This window comes from Balaenoptera musculus, chromosome 19 (assembly GCF_009873245.2).
Source record: "Balaenoptera musculus isolate JJ_BM4_2016_0621 chromosome 19, mBalMus1.pri.v3, whole genome shotgun sequence".
NCBI classification, from domain to species: Eukaryota; Metazoa; Chordata; class Mammalia; order Artiodactyla; family Balaenopteridae; genus Balaenoptera; species Balaenoptera musculus.
The window spans coordinates 15375993-15395180 of record NC_045803.1 but is presented as its reverse complement, the minus strand read 5'-3'; the positions used below and the strand labels follow the sequence as shown (position 1 = coordinate 15395180).

Here is a 19188-nt window from a genome sequence, read left to right as displayed (position 1 = left end):
GGAGGTTCCTTAAAAAACTAAAAATAGAATGACCATATGACCCAGCAATCCCACTACTGGGCATATACCCTGAGAAAACCATAATTCAAAAAGAGACATGTACCACTATGTTGATTGCAGCACTATTTACAATAGCCAGGACATGGAAGCAACCTAAGTGTCCATTGACAGATGAATGGATAAAGAAGATGTGGCACATATATACAATGGAATATTAGTCAGCCATAATAAGAAATGAAACTGAGTTACTTGTAGTGAGGTGGATGGACCTAGAGTCTGTCATACAGAGTGAAGTAAGTCAGAAAGAGAAAAACAAACACTGTATGCTGACACATATATGTGGAATCTAAAAAAAAAAAAAAAAAATAGGTTCTCATGAACTTAGGGACAGGACAGGAATAAAGGCACAGATGTAGAGAATGGACTTGAGGACACGGGGAGGGGGAAGTGTAAGCTGGGACGAAGTGAGAGAGTAGCATTGACATATATACACTACCAAATATAAAATAGCTGGTGGGAAGCTGCATGGCACAGGGAGGTCAGCCCGGTGCTTTGTGACCACCTAGAGGGGTGGGATAAGGAGGGTGGGAGGGAGATGCAAGTGGGAGGGGATATGGGGATATACATATGCATATAGCTGATTCACTCTGTTATACAGCAGAAACTAACACAACATTGTAAAGCAATTACACTCCAATAAAGATGTTAGAAAAAATAAAGATAAAAAAATAAAAATAAAAAAGAGCACCTGCACAAAACCTACAGCTAACATAATACTTAACAGTGAAAGACTGAGAGTTTCCCCCTAAGATCAGAAACAAGGCAAGGATATATGCTTGTACCACTCTTACTCAACATAACACTGGAAGTAATAGTCACCATAATAAGGGAAGAAAAGAAACAAAAGACATATAGACTAGAAGAAAAAAACTGTCCTTGTTTATAGCTGACATGATTATCTATGTAGAAAATCCCAAGGAATGTACAAAACAAAAACTTCCAGAACTAATTAGTGAGTTCTGCAGCAAGATAATAGATTACAAGATCAATATACAAGTTACTTGTAACTCATATACAAATTATATTGATATTACAGTCTATGACTTTGCTGTAGAACTCACAAATTATATAATTTGTATATTGATTTGTATATACGTATATGTACATATGTAATTTGTGTATACTAGTGATTAATAGGTAAAAGGAAAAACACAACACCATTTACAACTTTTCCAAAGAAAATGAAACACTTAGATATACTTATAAATCATGTATGCGATCTGTATGCCAAAAATTACAAATCCTAATAAGAGAAATCAAAGACTATATTAGTTTTCTAGGGCTGCCATAACAAATTACCAACAAACTTAGTTTAAAACAACTTAACTTTATTTTCTCACAGTTCTGGGGGCTAGAAGTCCAAAATCAAGGTATTGGCAGGGCCATGCTTTCTCTAAAGGCACTAGGGGATGATTCTTTCTTGCCCTTTCCAGTTTCTGGTAGTTATTAGTAAACCTTGGTGTTCCTTGGCTTGTAGATGCATCATTCCAACCTTGCCTCTGATTTCACATGGCTTTCCCTATGTGTCTGTGTCCATATTTCCCTCTTCTTATAAGAATACTAGTCATTAGAGTAGTGCTTACTCTAATCCAATATGACCTCACCTTAATTTGATTACATCTGCGAAGCCTCTATTTCCAAATAAGGTCACATTCACAGGTACTGAGAGTTAGGACTTGAATATTTTGGGGAACACAATTAAACCCACAATAAAGACCTAAAAATGGAGAGACATATCATGTTCATGGACTGGAAGACTCAGAGAGTAAAGATGTCAATTATCCCCAAATTGAAATTCTATTACAACTCAGCAAACTCTTTTTTTGTACATATAGGATAGTTTATTCTAGAATTTATATGAAATGGCAGAAGACCTAGAATAGTTAAGTCAATTTTAAAAAGGTAAAGTGGGAGGAATCACTCTACCCAATATTAAGACATCCTACAGAGGGACAGTAACCAAGACAGGGTGGTATTGGCAGAGGGATAGGCACATAGATCAACAGAAGAGAACAGAAAATCCAGAAATAGACATATACAAATATAAAGGCACAAAATCAATTTATTGAAGGTAGCCTTTTCAACAAATGGTACTAGAACAACTGGACACCCATAAGGCAACACAAACAAAGAAACAACATGAAGCTAAAGTTTATAATGTTTGCAAATATTAACTCAAAATGGATCACAGACTTAAATGCAAAACATAAAACCATGAAAACTTCAGGCAAAAATGTAGGAGAATATCTTTGGGATCTGGAGCTAGAAAAGGAGTCCTTAGATTTGACACCAAAAGCTAGATCCATAAAAGGAAAAAGTAATAAGCTAGACCTTATCAAAATTAAAAAGTTTTGCTTTTCAAAAGACCCTGCCTAGAAGGATAAAAAGCTACGCACTGGGGAAAATTTTTGCAAACTACATACCAAACAAAGGACTAGTACTGACTAGAATAAAGAAAGCACTCTCTCACAATCCAACAGTTAAAAAAAAGATACAATTCAAAATTATGGAGTAAAAGACACAGTCATTTCACCACAGTGGATACAGGGATGGCAAATAAGCACACCATCATTAGCCACTAGGGAAATGGAAATTATAACCACAAAGAGATATCATTACACACCTATCAGAATGGCTAAGATAAAAAGTGGTGAAAAAACCAAATGCTGGTAGAGATACAGAGAAACTGGGTCACTCATGTTCCTGGTATGAATGTAAAATGGAAAAGCCACTTTGGAAAATGATTTGTCCATTTCTTATAAGAGAAACGTTCATTCACTATATAACCCAGAAACTACTCTCTTAAACATTTAGACCAGAGAAATGGAAGTTTATGTTCACACAAAAATTTATACAAAAATGTTCACAAGCAGCTTTATTTGTAAGGGCAAAACATTTTTTTCCCCTTAGGGTTTCGTTTTAGTAAGAATTTTGATTCAGAACGAGGTATAACCTCACATTAACATTAGAATGTTTTGTTCCAAAAGGATTTACCTGATGCTTAGTAAGAGTGATGAAAGATTTACTGTACATATTGTATTTGTAAAGTTTCCTTCTCATTTGAATTCTGTAATAGTATATGATTAAAACACTAAATAAAAGTAATGTTTACAATAATAGCTAACATTTATTAAGCATTAACTATGTAGTACACATTGCTTTAAGGCTTTACGGTATATGTATTTACTTCTTTAAATTGCAGAACACTATGATGAAATGTATATTAATGGAAACTAAAACAAACGGGTTAAGTAACTTTTGCAAAGGAACACCCACATAGTAAACGGTGGAGCTCAGATGATACTGTACAAGAGAACCCTACATTTTAGGGTTGAGCTCTCATATGAATTCACTAATGTCTAACTAGGATTGAAATATGATGGAAAGTAATTCTGCACTTATATTAATCTAGCCTTTCTTAAATGTGAATTCTCTGAAGGTGAGTTACTTATGAGTTTAAGTAAAAAAGGATTCTCACATTCATAATCTGAATTTTCTGATATCCCAAAGCTGAATGTCATGGGCAAACAGGTAAAGGATTTACTAAATTAATTTTTTCATACAGTTTTTCTCCATTATGAAGTTTCTGATGTTGAGTAAGGTGTGAATGACGTCTAAAGTTCTTACCACATGCATTACATTTATAAGGCTTCTCGCCAGAATGAATTCTCTGATGTTGAGTAAGTTGTGATCCACGATTAAAGACCCTTCCACATTCGTTACATTTGTATGGTTTCTCACCAGTATGAATTCTCTGATGCTGAGTCAGATGTGAACCACGAATAAAGGCCTTCCCACATTCATTACATTCATAGGGCTTCTCACCAGTATGAACTCTCTGATGGTAAGTTAGCTGTGAGCTACGAATAAAAGTCTTACCACATTCCTTACATTCATATGGTTTCCTACCAGTATGAAAAATCTGATGTAGATTAAGTTGTGAAGCACAAATGAAGATCTTCCCACACTGCTTACATTCATAGGGATTCTCACCTGTATGAATTTTCTGATGTTGAGACAGTTGTGAGCCATAAATAAAGGCCTTTCCACACTCTTTACATTCATAGGGTTTTTCACCAGTATGAATTCTCTGATGCTGAGTAAGATGTGAGCCACGAATAAAGGCTTTCCCACATTCCTTACATTCAAAGGGTTTTTCACCAGTGTGAATTTTTTGATGTTCAGTAAGTTGTGAGCCACGAATAAATGATTTCCCACATTCTTGACATTCATATGGTTTCTCGCCAGTATGAATTCTCTGATGTCGAATAAGCTGTGAGCCATAGTTAAAGGCCTTTCCGCACTGCTTACATTCGTGTGGTTTCTTACCTGTATGAATCCTCTGATGTTCAGTAAGTTGTGAGCCACGAATAAAGGACATCTCACAATCTTTACATTTATAAGGCTTTTCACCAGTATGGAGTCTATAATGTAGAGTAAGCTGTGAACCATAACTAAAGGCTTTCCCACATTTCTTACATTCATAGGGTTTCTCACCAGTATGAATTCTCTGATGTTCAGTAAGTTGAGAGCCACGAATAAAGGCCTTTCCACATTCCTTACATTGATAGGGTTTCTCTGCAGTATGAACTCTCTGATGGTAAGTAAGTTGTGAGCCACGAAAAAACGCCTTCCCACATGCATTACATTCATAGGGTCTTTCACCAGTATGAATTCTTTGATGCTGAGTAAGATGAGAGCTACGAATAAAGGCCTTCCCACACTCTTTACATTCATAAGGTTTCTCTCCAGTATGAATTCTTTGATGATAAATAAGTTTCGAGGCACAGATAAAAGCTTTCCTACATTCCTTACATTCATAGGGTTTCTTAGCAACATGAACTCTCTGATGGTAAGTAAGTTGTGAGTCCTGAATAAAGGCCTTTCCACATTCTTTACATTCATAGAATTTTTCATCAGAATGATTTTTCTGATGTTCAGTCTGTTGAAAGCCAAGGATAAAATATTTTCTGCATGCTTTACATTCACAGAATTTCTCAGTAGAATGAATTCTCTGTTGTAACGTAACGGATGTGGTTTGACTAAAATTAGGCATTTCTTCATAAACTACTAGTTGCCTAAAAAGTCCCTCTTTATTTCCTAAATGGCTTTCAAACTGGTCTCTGCAATCCTTATCATCTTGAAAACTTTTGCACTCACACTTACGGCTTGTAAGTTGTTCTATTATTTCCCACTGAGATGCTTCTAGTTCGTAAATTTCTCTTTTTGATGATAGCTTCTTGTTTTCACACCTGGATTCCCAGTCTGTAAGATAACAAGTAAACAAATGCTATTTTCATATTCCTGGAAAAATGAAACTTCTAAGGTAGAAATGGTGGACTCAAACTGAATATCATACTCATAAGATGTCAGTGCAACCAATGGAACAGAAAAGAAAAATCCATAGACACAATTATAAGTGTAAATTTAGCATAGAATAAAGGTAGCAGCTAAAACCAGTAGGGAAAAGATGAACTCTTTTTTAATAAATGAAAGTGATAAACATAAGGATAAACAGGAGACACTGCTTTGGGAAAGGTCCCCAGTGCTCTCCTTACTTGCTGCAAATAATGAAACCTTCCTTCTCCCTTAAAAAAACAAAAACAAAAAAACAATACGACATAAGGATAAACATACAGAAAAAAGATGAAATTGCATTAGTACCTTAGACCTTACAGTAGGATAAATTCCAAATGGATCAGATACCCTTACTTAAGAGAAATGAAAACACAGAAATAACTAGAATAAAACTTGGGTGACTTCTTCTATAACTTAGGAATGGGGAAATTTTTCCAAATCACAACTTGATAAAAATGACCACACTGGGACTTCCCACGTCCACGCTTCCACTGCAGGGGGCATGGGTTCAATCTCTGGTCGGGGAACTAAGATCCCACATGCTGTGCGGTGGGGCCAAAAAAAAATGATGTTGGATTAATTATCTATGTAGAAAAAGTAAAATTTTAAAAAATGATGTTACAGTAGAAAACAAAAACAAAAGAAAAGGTTAGCATGTCAAAAACACATTAAGGAAAGTAAAAGGACAAGCTGGGAAAAAATAGATATGTATAGGTATCTATACTTATGTGAACTCTATCTCAAAATTGCACTAGTGGGACTTCTCTGGTGGTCCAGTGGTTAAGACTCTGTGCTTCCACTGCAGGGGGCACAGGTTCGACCCCTGGTCAGGGAACCACGATCCCACATGCTGCGTGGCACAGGCAAAAAACAAACAAAAAAATAAAGCAAAAACAAAATTTTTTTTAAATTGCACCAGCAAATTTCAAAAATTCTGATGCAGAAAGTTTTCACTGAAGCATAATTTGTTACAGAAAAAGATTAACAATAACCCAATTGTCCATCAGTAGGTGGCTGGTTGAAATAATTCATGGTATATCCACATCATGGAGTACTACGAAGCAGTTAAAAAGGAATATCTCTTTATATTAATGTGAAGTGCTGATTGAAATACACTTAATTATAAAAGAAATGTCAAGCTTCCCTGGCGGCGCAGTGGTTAAGAATCTGCCTGCCAATGCAGGGGACATGGGTTCAAGCCCTGGTCCGGGAGGATCCCACATGCCATGGAGCAACTAAGGCTGGGTGCCACAAGTACTGAAGCCCGTGCGCCTAAAGCCCATGCTCTGCAGTAAGAGAGGCCACCGCAATAAGAGGCCCACGCACCGCAACGAAGAGTAGCTCCCGCTCACCGCAACTAGAGAAAGCCCACACGCAGCAATGAAGATCCAATGCAGCCAAAAATAAATAAATTAAGAAGAAAAAAGAGAAATGTCAATAAAAGTATGTATAGTTATGCTCTTTTTATCTTAGGAAGGAGAGGAGGTGGAAGAAGTATAAATGTATAATACACATTTGCTTTTATTTTCAAAAGGGGGAGGAATAAACCCCATAGTTACAGGGTAGGGAAGGAACAGGTGGAGGAGCCAGAAATAGAAGTCAGATTTCTCTGAATATAACTTGTTTTGTAGATTTGACTTTGGAGGTATATAAATATATTAAATAATTATAAAACAAAATTAAATTACAAGAAAGCACAGCTTAAAAATTGAAGAAAAAAAAAAGAACCAGTATTTACAATTGGTGGCATAACCATACAAGGAAACTACTTCAAATAACTTTCAAACATAGTAATTTGACTGTGAGATATACCCTATGAAGGGAACAAAAAACTGCCAAAACAATTATCTCAAATTGTTTTGAGTAATCATATAGTTAGTGGTAGTGTTGATCTTCTTATTTTAGAGGCTTCTTGTATAATGTGGGATAAAATAATGTAATTATGTGATATTCTAATTGCATCATTCATAGTGTCCTTGATAACTGGGACTCCTGGCATGGGAGAAAATAGATGCAGCTGTAAGATCTTAAAAAGGGTTAAATAAAAAGCCTATAATTCAGAATCTGAATTGAATTGGTATGAACTCAAGCTATAGTTTATCTTATATTTTTTAATTAAGACTTTATTTCTTAGAGTAGTTTTAGGTTTACAGAAAAACTGAACTAAGTCCAGAGAGTTCCCACATGCTCCCTTTTCCTTCCCCTCCAGGTTCCCTTATCAGTAATACCTTAATATCTTGCATTGGTGCAGTATATTTGTTAAAATTGATGAATCTATATTGATACATTACTTTCTTCTATTTCTGTTCTCCCTGACTCACCCTAGCCACACTTATCTGTTGATCCTCAAAAGGATCAAACTCACTGCTACCTCAGTTCCTCTGCAACTGCTAGTCTCTCTGCCTTAAACTGCTCTTCTTGGGAATTCCTTGGCAGCCCAGCGGTTAGGACTCTGAGCTTTCACTGCCAAGGGCCTGGGTTTGATCCCTGGTTGGGGAATTAAGATCCCACAAGCCACGCAGGGCAGCCAAAAAACAAACAAACAAAAAACCCCAAAAAACAAAAACCTGCTCTTCTCCCAGAATTTGCATGGCTTACTCTATTCATGTCTCCTCTCAAATGCGAGCACTTCAGAGAGCCATCCTTAACCACTCTTTCTATAAGAACACCTCCCCCCATTACTTTGTGATTCTCTATGCTTTTTGTTTTGCTTCCTAACACTCATCACTCTTTGTATATTTTTATTTGTTACTGACTATTTCTTCTGCTAGGAAAGATCAATGGGGATAGGGAATTTTTCTTGTTTACTGTTATATTCTCAATACTTAGAATACAGAGGGTATTTAAAAATATTTGTTGGATAAAGACTCATACAGGTTTCACTGGATCAAAAATATAAAATGTTAAAATGGTTATCATTGAAAAAGGAGGGCTATTCCCTGCTTGAAAATACAGGGGAACATGAAAGAAAACAAGGGAAGTGGTAAATGGAGCAAAGAAGGGGATTCCTTAGGTAACTGATGCTAAAACACTTTTGTCCTCCAGGGCTCAGGATTTTACTCCACAGGCCTAAGAGTAAAAGGCCTTGGTTGGGTCTGTGAGGAGAACTTTGGAGCTAATAACTCAAAGGTGTGGCCAACTTATTAAGGAATTTAACAACGGCCTCCCTTTGCCTGATCATCTCTTACTCACCTGGGCTCAGACCTCTTGTCACATCCCGTACAACCTTCCAAGGGTCCTTCCCTTGCTCCAATAAGGAGAGCACATCTGGCTTAGAAATGGAAAATCCTGCTTATAAGAATGGAAATGGATATGGTTACATTCTGCTTGTCCAGAATTAAAATTGAGTCCACTGTTCATCAAGTAAGAAGGTCAATTACAGAAAGATTCAGAGAAAGGATATCTGAAGAAAAGAGTAGATAAAAGTGCCCAATGGAGCTGTCCATTTCAAAGTCTATAAGGCACAAAAAATTTATTTGGGACTAGGGGTCTGAAATTCAGCTAGGCACTTGGAAACTTTTCTAAATTTCACAAAGACTGAAGTTGAATTATTGGGAACAGACAAAATTACCCAGTGAGACCAGGTTGCTGTAGTTCTCCAACATCACGTCTCTGTACAAATCCCTCTGTTCCAATTCCAGGCACTCCCACTCTTCCTGTGAGAAGTCTATGGCCACATCTTTGAATAACACCAACCTCTGAAATAACAATCCAGGGTTAATGGTAAAATAAAGAAATATTTTTTAGAAGTAATGAGAGGAGAAGAAAAGTATTACATACAGTGGCCAAAACAGAAATACGTTGAAGCTGGAAGCTTGCAATATGGCTAAATAATGGAAAGGAAGGGAGTGTGATAAATGCAGAGCACCTAAATAGTTTCTAAACATTCCTATTACTCTGTCATAGCTTCTTGTGAACAGTTACAAGAATGAACAAAAGCCAGGTAAGTGGAGTTCTCTGATTAAATGAAATACTGTGTGCAAGCACATAACACATGCAAATTCTCAAATAAGTTGCAAATTCCTTCCTCCCCTCTTCCCTTTAAAGAATTGAAAATAAGAAAAAGGAAGGAAGGAAGGGAGGGAAGAAAGAGAGGATGGAAGGAGGAAGGGAGGGAGAAAAAAGAGAAAAAAACAAAACTGATGGGCCCATTCCAAATGTCTTTTAAAATGTTTATCTTAGAAAATAAGATTTCTATATAATTTAAGAATTTATTTCCAACTCAAGTCTCAGAATAACTTAGCAATAATATTCTTCCTTGTCCTAGCAAATCCTTTCATAGACATCATTTTTATAAGGTATATAATATTCCATATTATAATTATAATCATTTTCTTTTTTTCTTTTTGCTGCACAGCGCAGCTTGTGGGATCTTAGTGCCCCCACCAGGGATTGAACCCTGGCCCTCGGCAGTAAAAAGCGCAGAGTCCTAACCACTGGACCGCCAGGGAATTCCCTGTAATCATTTTCTTATTTTCCAGTATTTAGTTTGTTTTCCTTCTCTAACATCAGCTCTGTTTCTAAAATTCGCAAATATCTAACCCTCTGGCTGATCATTTTACCACTCATCATTGCTCACTGTACACTTTGCTTATTCTGAGCAACGGAAAACCAATGAAAGATGAGCTAAACTCACACATATGTGGCCCCTGACTTACACATTCTATTCAGATTTGAAATGGACCTTGTCACTGGTATTCACCTCTGAGGTATTCACTGACATGACATGCTCCTCTCTGTTCTCAATCCTACATTTGATCACATTTCCAATCTTAAAAGCCTCACAGACCAAAGATTTCACCACATTCTGAGATAAACAGCAATTTTCTATCCTAATCAACCAGAAAATGGAGGTCAATGAGAAAGACTGAATTTTGCATGTGTAGTCCCACCTCATCAAACCACATTCTGACACAAGAGGTTCTACTCTTTCCTTAATACATTTCCTGATTTGCAGAATGGATCCCTAAATATGGCTAGAGAAGAGAGGGGTGGGGCTTAGTGAGGCAGAAAATCTGGAGATAAGAATATTGAGCATTCATATCTTAGAAAACAATGACTATTTGATGAGGGGAAGAAAAAACACCAACTCACATGGGGCATGGCTTAGAAGGGCAAATTATTAGTCCTCCTCTGGCTTCTTCTCATGGAGAAGTGCTGAGTCCTGAGAATACAGAGTCAGGAAAGAAAAAGGAAACCGTGAGAATAGGCTTCCTTCTAAATGACTAAGTTAAGATAAATATTTCCTTCCCTTTTCATGGCACCTGGTCCCTTCCATGCCCCAATATATATACTGAGATTTGCAGAAATATAAACAATCAAATCCCTTCCCCAATCCCAAAAAACATAGATATAGAAGAATTAATTTATGCTAAAGCAGTACCCAATTCCTATGATGTTCTTAGGGTTCTCTGACCCGTCCTGAGTGGTTAACATTTTCAGACTAGGGGCCTCTGATCCAAAATGTATCCAAGTCATACTTGCTTCAAGGACAATGATGGGGCCCTCAGGCCTAGAAGTGCTCTGTATCCATGTAGGCCAAATCCTGCAACAAACACTTCCCACAACTAAGATCTGCCTTTTTCCCCCAGGCCCAACACACTAAATAGCTCCGGGTGCCTCACTGGCTCGTTCTCACATTCCAAGGTGCAAGAAGCATTCTGAGTTCAAATTGTAGGCTTCATCCAGGCCACGTGAAGTCACACTAGACTCATCAAGTAACCAAGGAACAAATCCAAAGCATTCTTTTTGCTTTTAATTAATTTTTTAAAATTTTATTTAATAAATTTATTTTTTGGCTGCATGGCTTGTGGTATCTTAGTTCCCCAACCAGGGACTGAACCTGGGCCCTCGGCAGTGAAAGCACGGAGTCCTAACCACTGGACCACCAGGGAATTCCCCAAAGCATCCTTTAACAGAAAACTGCCTGGGGACTTCCCTGGCGGTCCAGTGGTTAAGACTCCTCGCTTCCACTGCAGGGGGCACAGGTTCAATCCCTGGTTGGGGAACTAAGATCCCGCATGCCACGTGGCGCTGCCAAAAAATTAAAAACAAAAAAAGAAGAAGGCTGCCTGTCGCATCCAATCATAGCCTCAGCTGAATTCAGGAATTCTGGAGGCAGCACTCCCTTGTTATCCTGCTGAACATCATTCTGCCTCTAAAGGTAAGGCTGGGGATGACTTGAGAAAGTGGCTGTACAACAAATAATTTCCACAGAGCACATACTACGCACTAGATTCTTTATACAATTAACACTTACGTGATCAGCAAACAGGTCTGTGAATTTAACCACTCTCTGCCCCCACTGGCTATAGAATCTTCCTTATACTTGTTTCTTTTCGTAACAGCTTCATTGACATATAACTCACATTCCATAAATTCATCCTTTTAAAAATACAACTAAGCGGTTTTTAGTATACTCACAGAGATGCACAACCATCTAATTTTAGAATATTCTTATTATCCAAAACCCCATGCCCCTTAGCAGTCACTTCCCACTCTTGTTCCCTCAGACCCTGGCAACTGTTAATCCACTCTTTATATCTACACATATGCTTATTCTAGTCATTTCATATAAATGGAATCATACAATATGTGGTCTTTGTGATGGGCTTCTCTCACATAGCATAATGTTTCAAGGTTAGCATATGTTGCAGCATAGATTAGTACTTTTGCCTTTATACATATTGCTAAATAATGTTCCATTGTATGGATACACCACATTTTTCCCAGTCATCAGTTGATGAACATTTGCATTGTTTTCACTTATTTATTGTTACTAAGAATAATGCTACTAAGAACATTCACGTACATGTTTTTGTGTGGACATATGTTTCATTTCTCTTAGATATATACACCTAAGAACAGAATTGCTGGATCATATGGTAACTCCATGCTTACCTTTTTTTTTTTTTTAAAAGTTTATTTATTTATTTATTTATTTATGTCTGCGTTGGGTCTTCGTTTCTGTGCGAGGGCTTTCTCTAATTGCGGCGAGCGGGGGCCACTCTTCATCGCGGTGCGCGGGCCTCTCACTATCGCGGCCTCTCTTGTGGCGGAGCACGGGCTCCAGACGTGCAGGCTCAGTAGTTGTGGCTCATGGGCCTAGTTGCTCCGCGGCATGTGGGATCTTCCCAGACCAGGGCTCGAATCCGTGTCCCCTGCATTGGCAGGCAGACTCTCAGCCACTGCGCCACCAGGGAAGGCCCATGCTTACCTTTCTGAGGAACTGCCAACTCTTTTTCAAAGCAGCTGCATCATCTTACAGTTCCACCAATATATCAAAGTTCCATTTTTTCCACATCTTCGCCAACTTTTGGATTAAATTCATTCTAGTGGGTTTGAAGTGGTATGTCGTGATTTTGATTTGCATTTCCCCAATGATGTTGAACATCTTTATGTGCTTATTTGTCATTTGTATATTTTCTTTGGAGAAATGTGTATTCCAATTCTTTGCTCATTTAAAAAATTTGGTGGTACTTCCCTGGAGGTCCAAGTGGCTCAGACTCTGTGCTTCCACTGCAGGGGACACGGGTTCGATCCCTGGTCGGGAATGCCTCATGGCGTGGCCAAAAGAAAAAAGGAAGAAAAAAGAAAAAAATTTTGGTTATTTGTCTTTTCATTGTTCAGTTGTAATAATTCCTTATATATTCCAAAATACAATTCCCTTCCTGAACTTGTGATTTTCAAATTTCAGGTCCCACTTTGTGGGCTGCATCTTCACTTTCTTGGTGGTGTCCCTTGAAACTTGAAAGTTTTTAATTTTGAGGAAATCCAATTTATGTATTTTTTCCCCTTTGGCTGCTTGTACTCTTACATTTAGGTCGATGGTGCATTTTGAGTAAATTTTTGTGTGTGGCATGAGGTACAAGCCCGTGATAAAATATTTCACAAGTGCTGTCTTGACCCAACGTTGATGTCATGGCTAAAAACTCTCAATTCCTCTTCATAGGAAGTTTGCTAAACCCACACCCTAAGGTCTAACACAATGGACCTTTGCCAGGCTACCCACGGATACCTCAGTAGCCTTGCCATTGTACACAATCTTAACTGCATCCACCTTTTTCCAGGAGCACAGGTATGACATTATATGGACGACATCCTCCTCTGAGGAGATTCATTTAACATGCTCATTAAGAACATAAAAATACTCACAAAAGAGCTCACAAAAAAAGGCATAGGCCACTGCCTCACACATAATGCAAAGCCCTGACACCTCGGTTAAATTCCTGAAAAGTATTGGTAAAAACAGGGCAACTCTATGCCTGACACTGTCAAGAAACTACAGTAAAATCTCTCAGCACCCATAATGTCTTTCAGTCTTATTTGGGTCTGGAAGCAACATATTCCTGACTTACAAATTTTAGTTAATCTCACTGAGCTGTTACTTACAAGTCATCCCACCTTGGAAAGGAACCCTTCCAACAAAAGGCTCCAGAATCTGTTCAAATTAAAATCAGCAGTCACTCCTGTTAGTGCCCTCAGAGACTCCTTCTCTGCAGAGGCTGCAGCAACCTCCTCTCATGCCTCTGGACCCCCTCTGACGGCCACCAGGTGCCTAAAGGCTTATGATGCAAGAAACTGACCCTTTTGGTCCTATGCTATACACCATTAGAGTGACAACGGCTGGCTATATACTAAGATCTCTTGGGGATAAAGGCTTTCCAAGACCCTAAGCCTGGGACTCTCTGAACCCAGATGCCTACTATGCCTTGGATCATGGAGGCAGCACCCCCACAAACTCAGCACAGTTACATCCTATAGGCTCAGCCAAACCTGAGCCCTCTGTAATGTTCCATCTACAGGAGGGAGTGGTCTTCCCTGTCCTTAGTCTCTTGCCAGATGCCATGGTGCTAGAGGAGGTCTCCCCTCCCTCAGAGCCCTTGACTAGGAATCCCCCTGGGGTTAACTAACTAAACAGCAATGTGAGCTCACAGACTTTATGGATAGCACTGCCACCATCATAGGTGATGGAGCTCAGTGGAATGTTGCTGCTTTCCATTCCTTAACTAGGATGTTCCCCATAAAGGACAGGATCCAAGGATCAGAACAAGTGGTCAGACTTTAGGAAGTCATCTTTGCACAAATGTCCTGACAAACAAATGGTCCCATCTGCATATTTTTACAAACTCTTGGGCCACTGCCTAAGAGTTGTTCCTTTAAGGGTAAAGAAATCTGGGAATCTCTTGCCTTACAGATACTCAAATATAAATCAAAGTCACTCGTCTCTACATACACAAGGACTCACCAGGACAATCCTTATTCCCTTCAGAGTTCCAGACATTACTAGTAGTGACCAAGGCATACATTTCACTTCTCAAAACACACAATGCTGGGCTCTTGGGAAAGGCATTCAATGGAACTTCCATCTCCCAATAGGTCCCAGGCAGCTGGCTTCATTAAGAGACACAATGCTCTCTTTAAACAGCTCCCTTTTAAATGGCAGTGTGTATGGGGTTATATGTATACATATAGCTGATTCACTTTGTTGTACAGCAGAAACTAACACAGCATTATAAAGCATTTATACTCCAATAAAGATGTGAAAAATAAATAAATAAATGGCAGAGTGGCAAAAGGACACCTACATGTGTCTCTCTCTTGCCTCAAGCCTTAATCTCTCTTAATTTAAGGCCCCCTGTCTGACTCACATCTCAAAGAAACTTTAGGAAACCTCCTTATCACTATTTCCTATATTTAGAGGGAGTATGTCTCGCCCTCCATGCACATGAAGACTCATCACATATGAGGTCTTTTAATAATAATGTCTCCCTCTATCTTTATGGATTTTCAATCCTGCTGCCATTTCATAAGGGCTGTAGGTCAGATCGAGGGCACATACTCTCCTCAGACCCATTAACCATATATTGTCCCATGGGAGAAGCAACTGTCCACCTGGTATGTGATCAATTTGAGCCTGAACTTTCCCTACCCAGGAAACCTTCTCCAATATTTGGATTATAAGGTGTTGAAAATTAATCTGGAGTCTCCTTCTGATCCCATCCAGGAAATTCAAATTGGTGCATGTAGGCTAAGCCTCTTAATCTATAGGAAATACAGAAAAACATGTTAATGATACCAGACTGTGGGAAACTATACAGAACAAATCGCCCAGTTTCTTCAACAAATACATTATAAACCAATCGCAACACATAGGTCTTATTTGGACCCAGATTCAAAGAAATTTTAAAATCTAAAAAAGATATGCCCTGAGAGGAAGTCTAAACTCTAACTGGATATCTAATATTTAAGAAATATTGTTTGAGAGAAAATAATGGTATTGTGATTAAGTTTTTTAAAAGACCCATCATTCACATACACACTGAAATGTTTATGAAGTAATACAACATCTGGTATTTGCTTCAAAATAATTCTGGGGTGGGCAGAGGTATAGATCAAACAAGACTAGCTATGAGTCAGTCATCATTGAAGCTGAATAAAGGATGGTACATAGAGATTCATTACTATTTTGTCTATTTTTGTACAGTTTGAATTTTTCATAATAAAAAGTTTAAAAAATGCTGATCATGGCTCAGTGAATTGATTTTACCTCACACACAAAAAATAAGGTAACAACCCCATAGTTTGAAAAACTCTACAACAGCATATTAATAATTTTCTTAAGCTTTCCAACAACTAGCAAAGTACCTTGAATAAAACATAAAATCAAAAAGTAGTGATTAGTAAAGTAATGATACAGCCTCTCTGAGGGAAAATATAAAGTATTAAAATTTAAAGTCCACACATAAGTTGGCCCAGAAAGTAGCATTCATCCTACTAATAAACTCATCAAATGAGCGTCTATATTTATCCCACCACCGTTTATAATAGTAAAAGACTGATAGTCATCTGAAAGTTGGTAAGGGTCAGTTTTTAAACATGGAAGTATGGAATATAGTTCAGCTATAAAAAACGAAGAAGTCCGTCATGTACTAATATATGCATAGAATCCCCCTAGAAGTACTCAAGAAACTAGTCACACTGGTTGCCCTCTGAAGTGGGAAAACTATGTGACTAAGGGCAGAGCTGGGAAGGAGAATTCGCTGAATGCTCTTTTGAACCTTTTAAATACTTACAATATCATCTCTTAAACAATAAAATTGAGAGGAAAATACTAAAAGAAAGGCTTCAAATTTCACTCTGTGGGATTTATTCTATTCCTTCAAAAATCTTAGCAAAGGACTAAGTATACAGGCGGCATTAAAATATTTGGCACATGAATATGTGTACCTCAGGTTAAAAGGAGAGAAATGGAGTGTAACATCTTCTTTGGGTCCATTCCTCTAACCTCCCCCCATCCCCATTATTCTTTGGAATAGCAACGCCCAAGAACCAGATCACTAAAAGGATCCTTGCTATAGATTTTCGAGAGGCAGAAAGATATATCCTGAAAATCCAGAAAGCAATTCAGAGACAAAAAAGAGAAAAACAACTTACCTTGGATAAAACTCTTAGTTGTCCAACAGCTACTCTTCCCTTGTTCTCTGGTCACCTGTGTCAGAGAAGTTGGTAAGAGTTAATCTTGAGACACCAAGCCTTTCTTTGAACCCAGACTGATTTGTTAGAAACAAACACCTTCTACTCTCCCTGCCCCACCCCACGCCCCCCACCCCACGAATTAAAGTAGACACTCAGCCGAAGCTCAGCGAGTGACCTGAGCAATGATGCCCTCCCTCTTTGGGAACCAGAGTGGAAGTCGAGAATCCGCATAGGGCTCCCCAGGTGGATCCTGAGGGGAGACTGGAATCTTACTACCTCGATTTTTGCCTCCTCTCTTGTCAGCCCCCCGAACTAGAGGCTGTTTCTGGCTCTAAAATTCTCATTCTGAGATCAGGTCTGTGACTTGGAGACAAGCTTCTTTATCTGGTCATTCTCGCAGCTTAACACAACCGCTCTCACGTCTGAAGACACAATTACCACTCTCTCAAGTGGTCACACGCAAAATCATGCAGTCCCACAGGCACATCACGTTACACACACACACACACACACACACACAGTGGAGTGCTAAGGCCTGAGGCTCTAGACACGGCCGGCCTTTGTCCCGGGGCTCAGACAACGCCTCACCTTCTGCTTCTCCGGCGTCCTGCCGGGTCCCAGCGGTCCGGGTCCAGATCAACAGTCCGCGCTCCCTCAGCCGCTGCGCGGCTCAACTCGTTCCAGCATTAACAGCGCCGACACCCTAGTAGGAAGTGACGTGCAACCTAGTAGGAAGTGACGTTACACCCGCAGGCTTCTGGAAAATGTAGTCCAGTACCCAAAAGATCCGAGAGAGCCAGCAACCCAACCCTTCCGAGCCCCTCTCAGTACCGTACTCCTCCCAAGAGTACAATCCGCGACCGGCGGGTCCTCCGCCGACTCCGCGAATCACTCCGCGCGTCTGCCGTCCCAGCTGTGATGTGGCACCTCCGGTCGCGCTCTGGCATCTCCGGTCGCGCTCTGGCGGGAAGCTTATTTCCGGCCGCGGGGACTTTTGGGACGTGTAGTGTGGACTAAGAGCCCTAGAGGGCCAAAAGGGGTCGTCCTGTTCTCTCAGCCTCAGATTACCACGGGTTGGCGGTGGGTGCCGCCACAGAGTCCTAAGGCTCTGGCAGGTGGAGGGTAAGATAGAGCGGATTCCGAGGAGGCTAAAGGAGATGAATCTCCAGGCCGTTACCGCAGCCTGGCCTGTGGAGGAGGACGTAAGGAGAGTGACCCTTTACTGCTGGTGAGTGCATTTGCTTCAGTTTGTGACCTTGGGGGTGTGGTTGTACAGCTGTTCCTGATACAGTTTTTATGATTAAAAAAAAAATTAAGTGTTTAAAGTCCACTTTCTGAATGTAACATGCCAAAGAGTGCCCAAATCGTTAAAGATGGGTGAATTTTCATAAATTGCTCGAACTTAGAGTAACTGTTACTGAATACAAGTTCGTGTGCCTGAAGCACAGTGAGGCCAAACTGAGGTGTTGGAGTTTGGAGCAGAGAAAGGTTTATTGCAGGGCGAAGTAAGGAGAACGGGTGGCTTGTGCTCAAAAACCCCAAACTCCCTGCTGGTTTTAACAGGCAAAATTTGGGGTGAGGGCTGCAGGGTGTGTGACTTTCTTCTGATTGGTGGTGAGGTAATAGGGCAGTGTTCCAGGACTCTTGTGCTCAGCCTGAAGTTACCAGCCTCCACCTAGGTGGGAGCCTTAGTTCCTGCAGAAGAATGCAAAGATATGATTATGTATATCCCTTGAGGAGGAACCAGGATCCTGCTTTAATGGTTGCATTATGGTTTCTTTTTTTTTTTGGCCACGCCACTCAGCATGTGGGATCTTAGTTCCCGGACCAGGGAATGAACCCATGCCCCCTGCATTGGGAGCATGGAGCCTTAACCACTGGACTGCCAGGGAAGTCCCATGCACTATAGTTTCTTGACTGGTCATTCTTGGTTTCTGCATTCCCTTACTTCCTTGATTAGTAAGTGTTTGAATCTGCTGTTTGGTATTCAGGAAGGTCTAGGAGGCTGAAGCCTTTATCCTGCAAATAAGAAACTGGGGACACAGAAAGGTTTTTGTGCCCAGGAGGCCCCCACAGGGTTCTGATCAGTTTCATAACTAGCACCCCAGAAGTCCCCTACTGGTCTCCTGTAAAGATATCCATCACATGACTTACAACAATACAGATTAGTTTTGCCTGATTTTGAACTTAACATAAATGCAATCATATTGTATGCACACTTTCTAACCCCTTTGGTCTGACTTCTTTTGCCAAATATTCAGTTTGTGAGATTAATTGATAAAGTTCACTTAC

The 19188-nt window shown here is 39.6% G+C and overlaps 1 protein-coding gene and 1 long non-coding RNA gene across 3 annotated transcripts; both read right to left on the bottom strand.

Moving 5' to 3' along the window:
* Positions 1-2104: 2104 nt before the first annotated feature.
* LOC118884812 (zinc finger protein 345-like) lies at positions 2105-12859 on the bottom strand. Of its 2 annotated transcripts, XM_036832791.1 has the most exons (5): positions 12635-12859; positions 10513-10582; positions 8990-9116; positions 8611-8706; positions 2105-5325 (listed from the first exon to the last, which is right to left on the bottom strand). In XM_036832791.1, the coding sequence occupies exons 2-5, from the start codon at positions 10519-10521 to the stop codon at positions 3578-3580; spliced, it is 1980 nt and encodes a 659-aa protein (XP_036688686.1). In that variant the 5' UTR covers positions 10522-10582; positions 12635-12859; the 3' UTR covers positions 2105-3577. The 2 variants fall into 2 exon arrangements, with proteins under 2 accessions (XP_036688686.1, XP_036688687.1); XM_036832792.1 differs by lacking the exon at positions 10513-10582.
* Positions 12860-12919: 60 nt separating this feature from the next.
* Positions 12920-17833, bottom strand: LOC118885021. The gene is made up of 3 exons (XR_005017426.1): positions 17485-17833; positions 16855-16909; positions 12920-12974 (listed from the first exon to the last, which is right to left on the bottom strand). It is a non-coding gene; the product is annotated as an uncharacterized LOC118885021 (long non-coding RNA).
* Positions 17834-19188: the final 1355 nt, after the last annotated feature.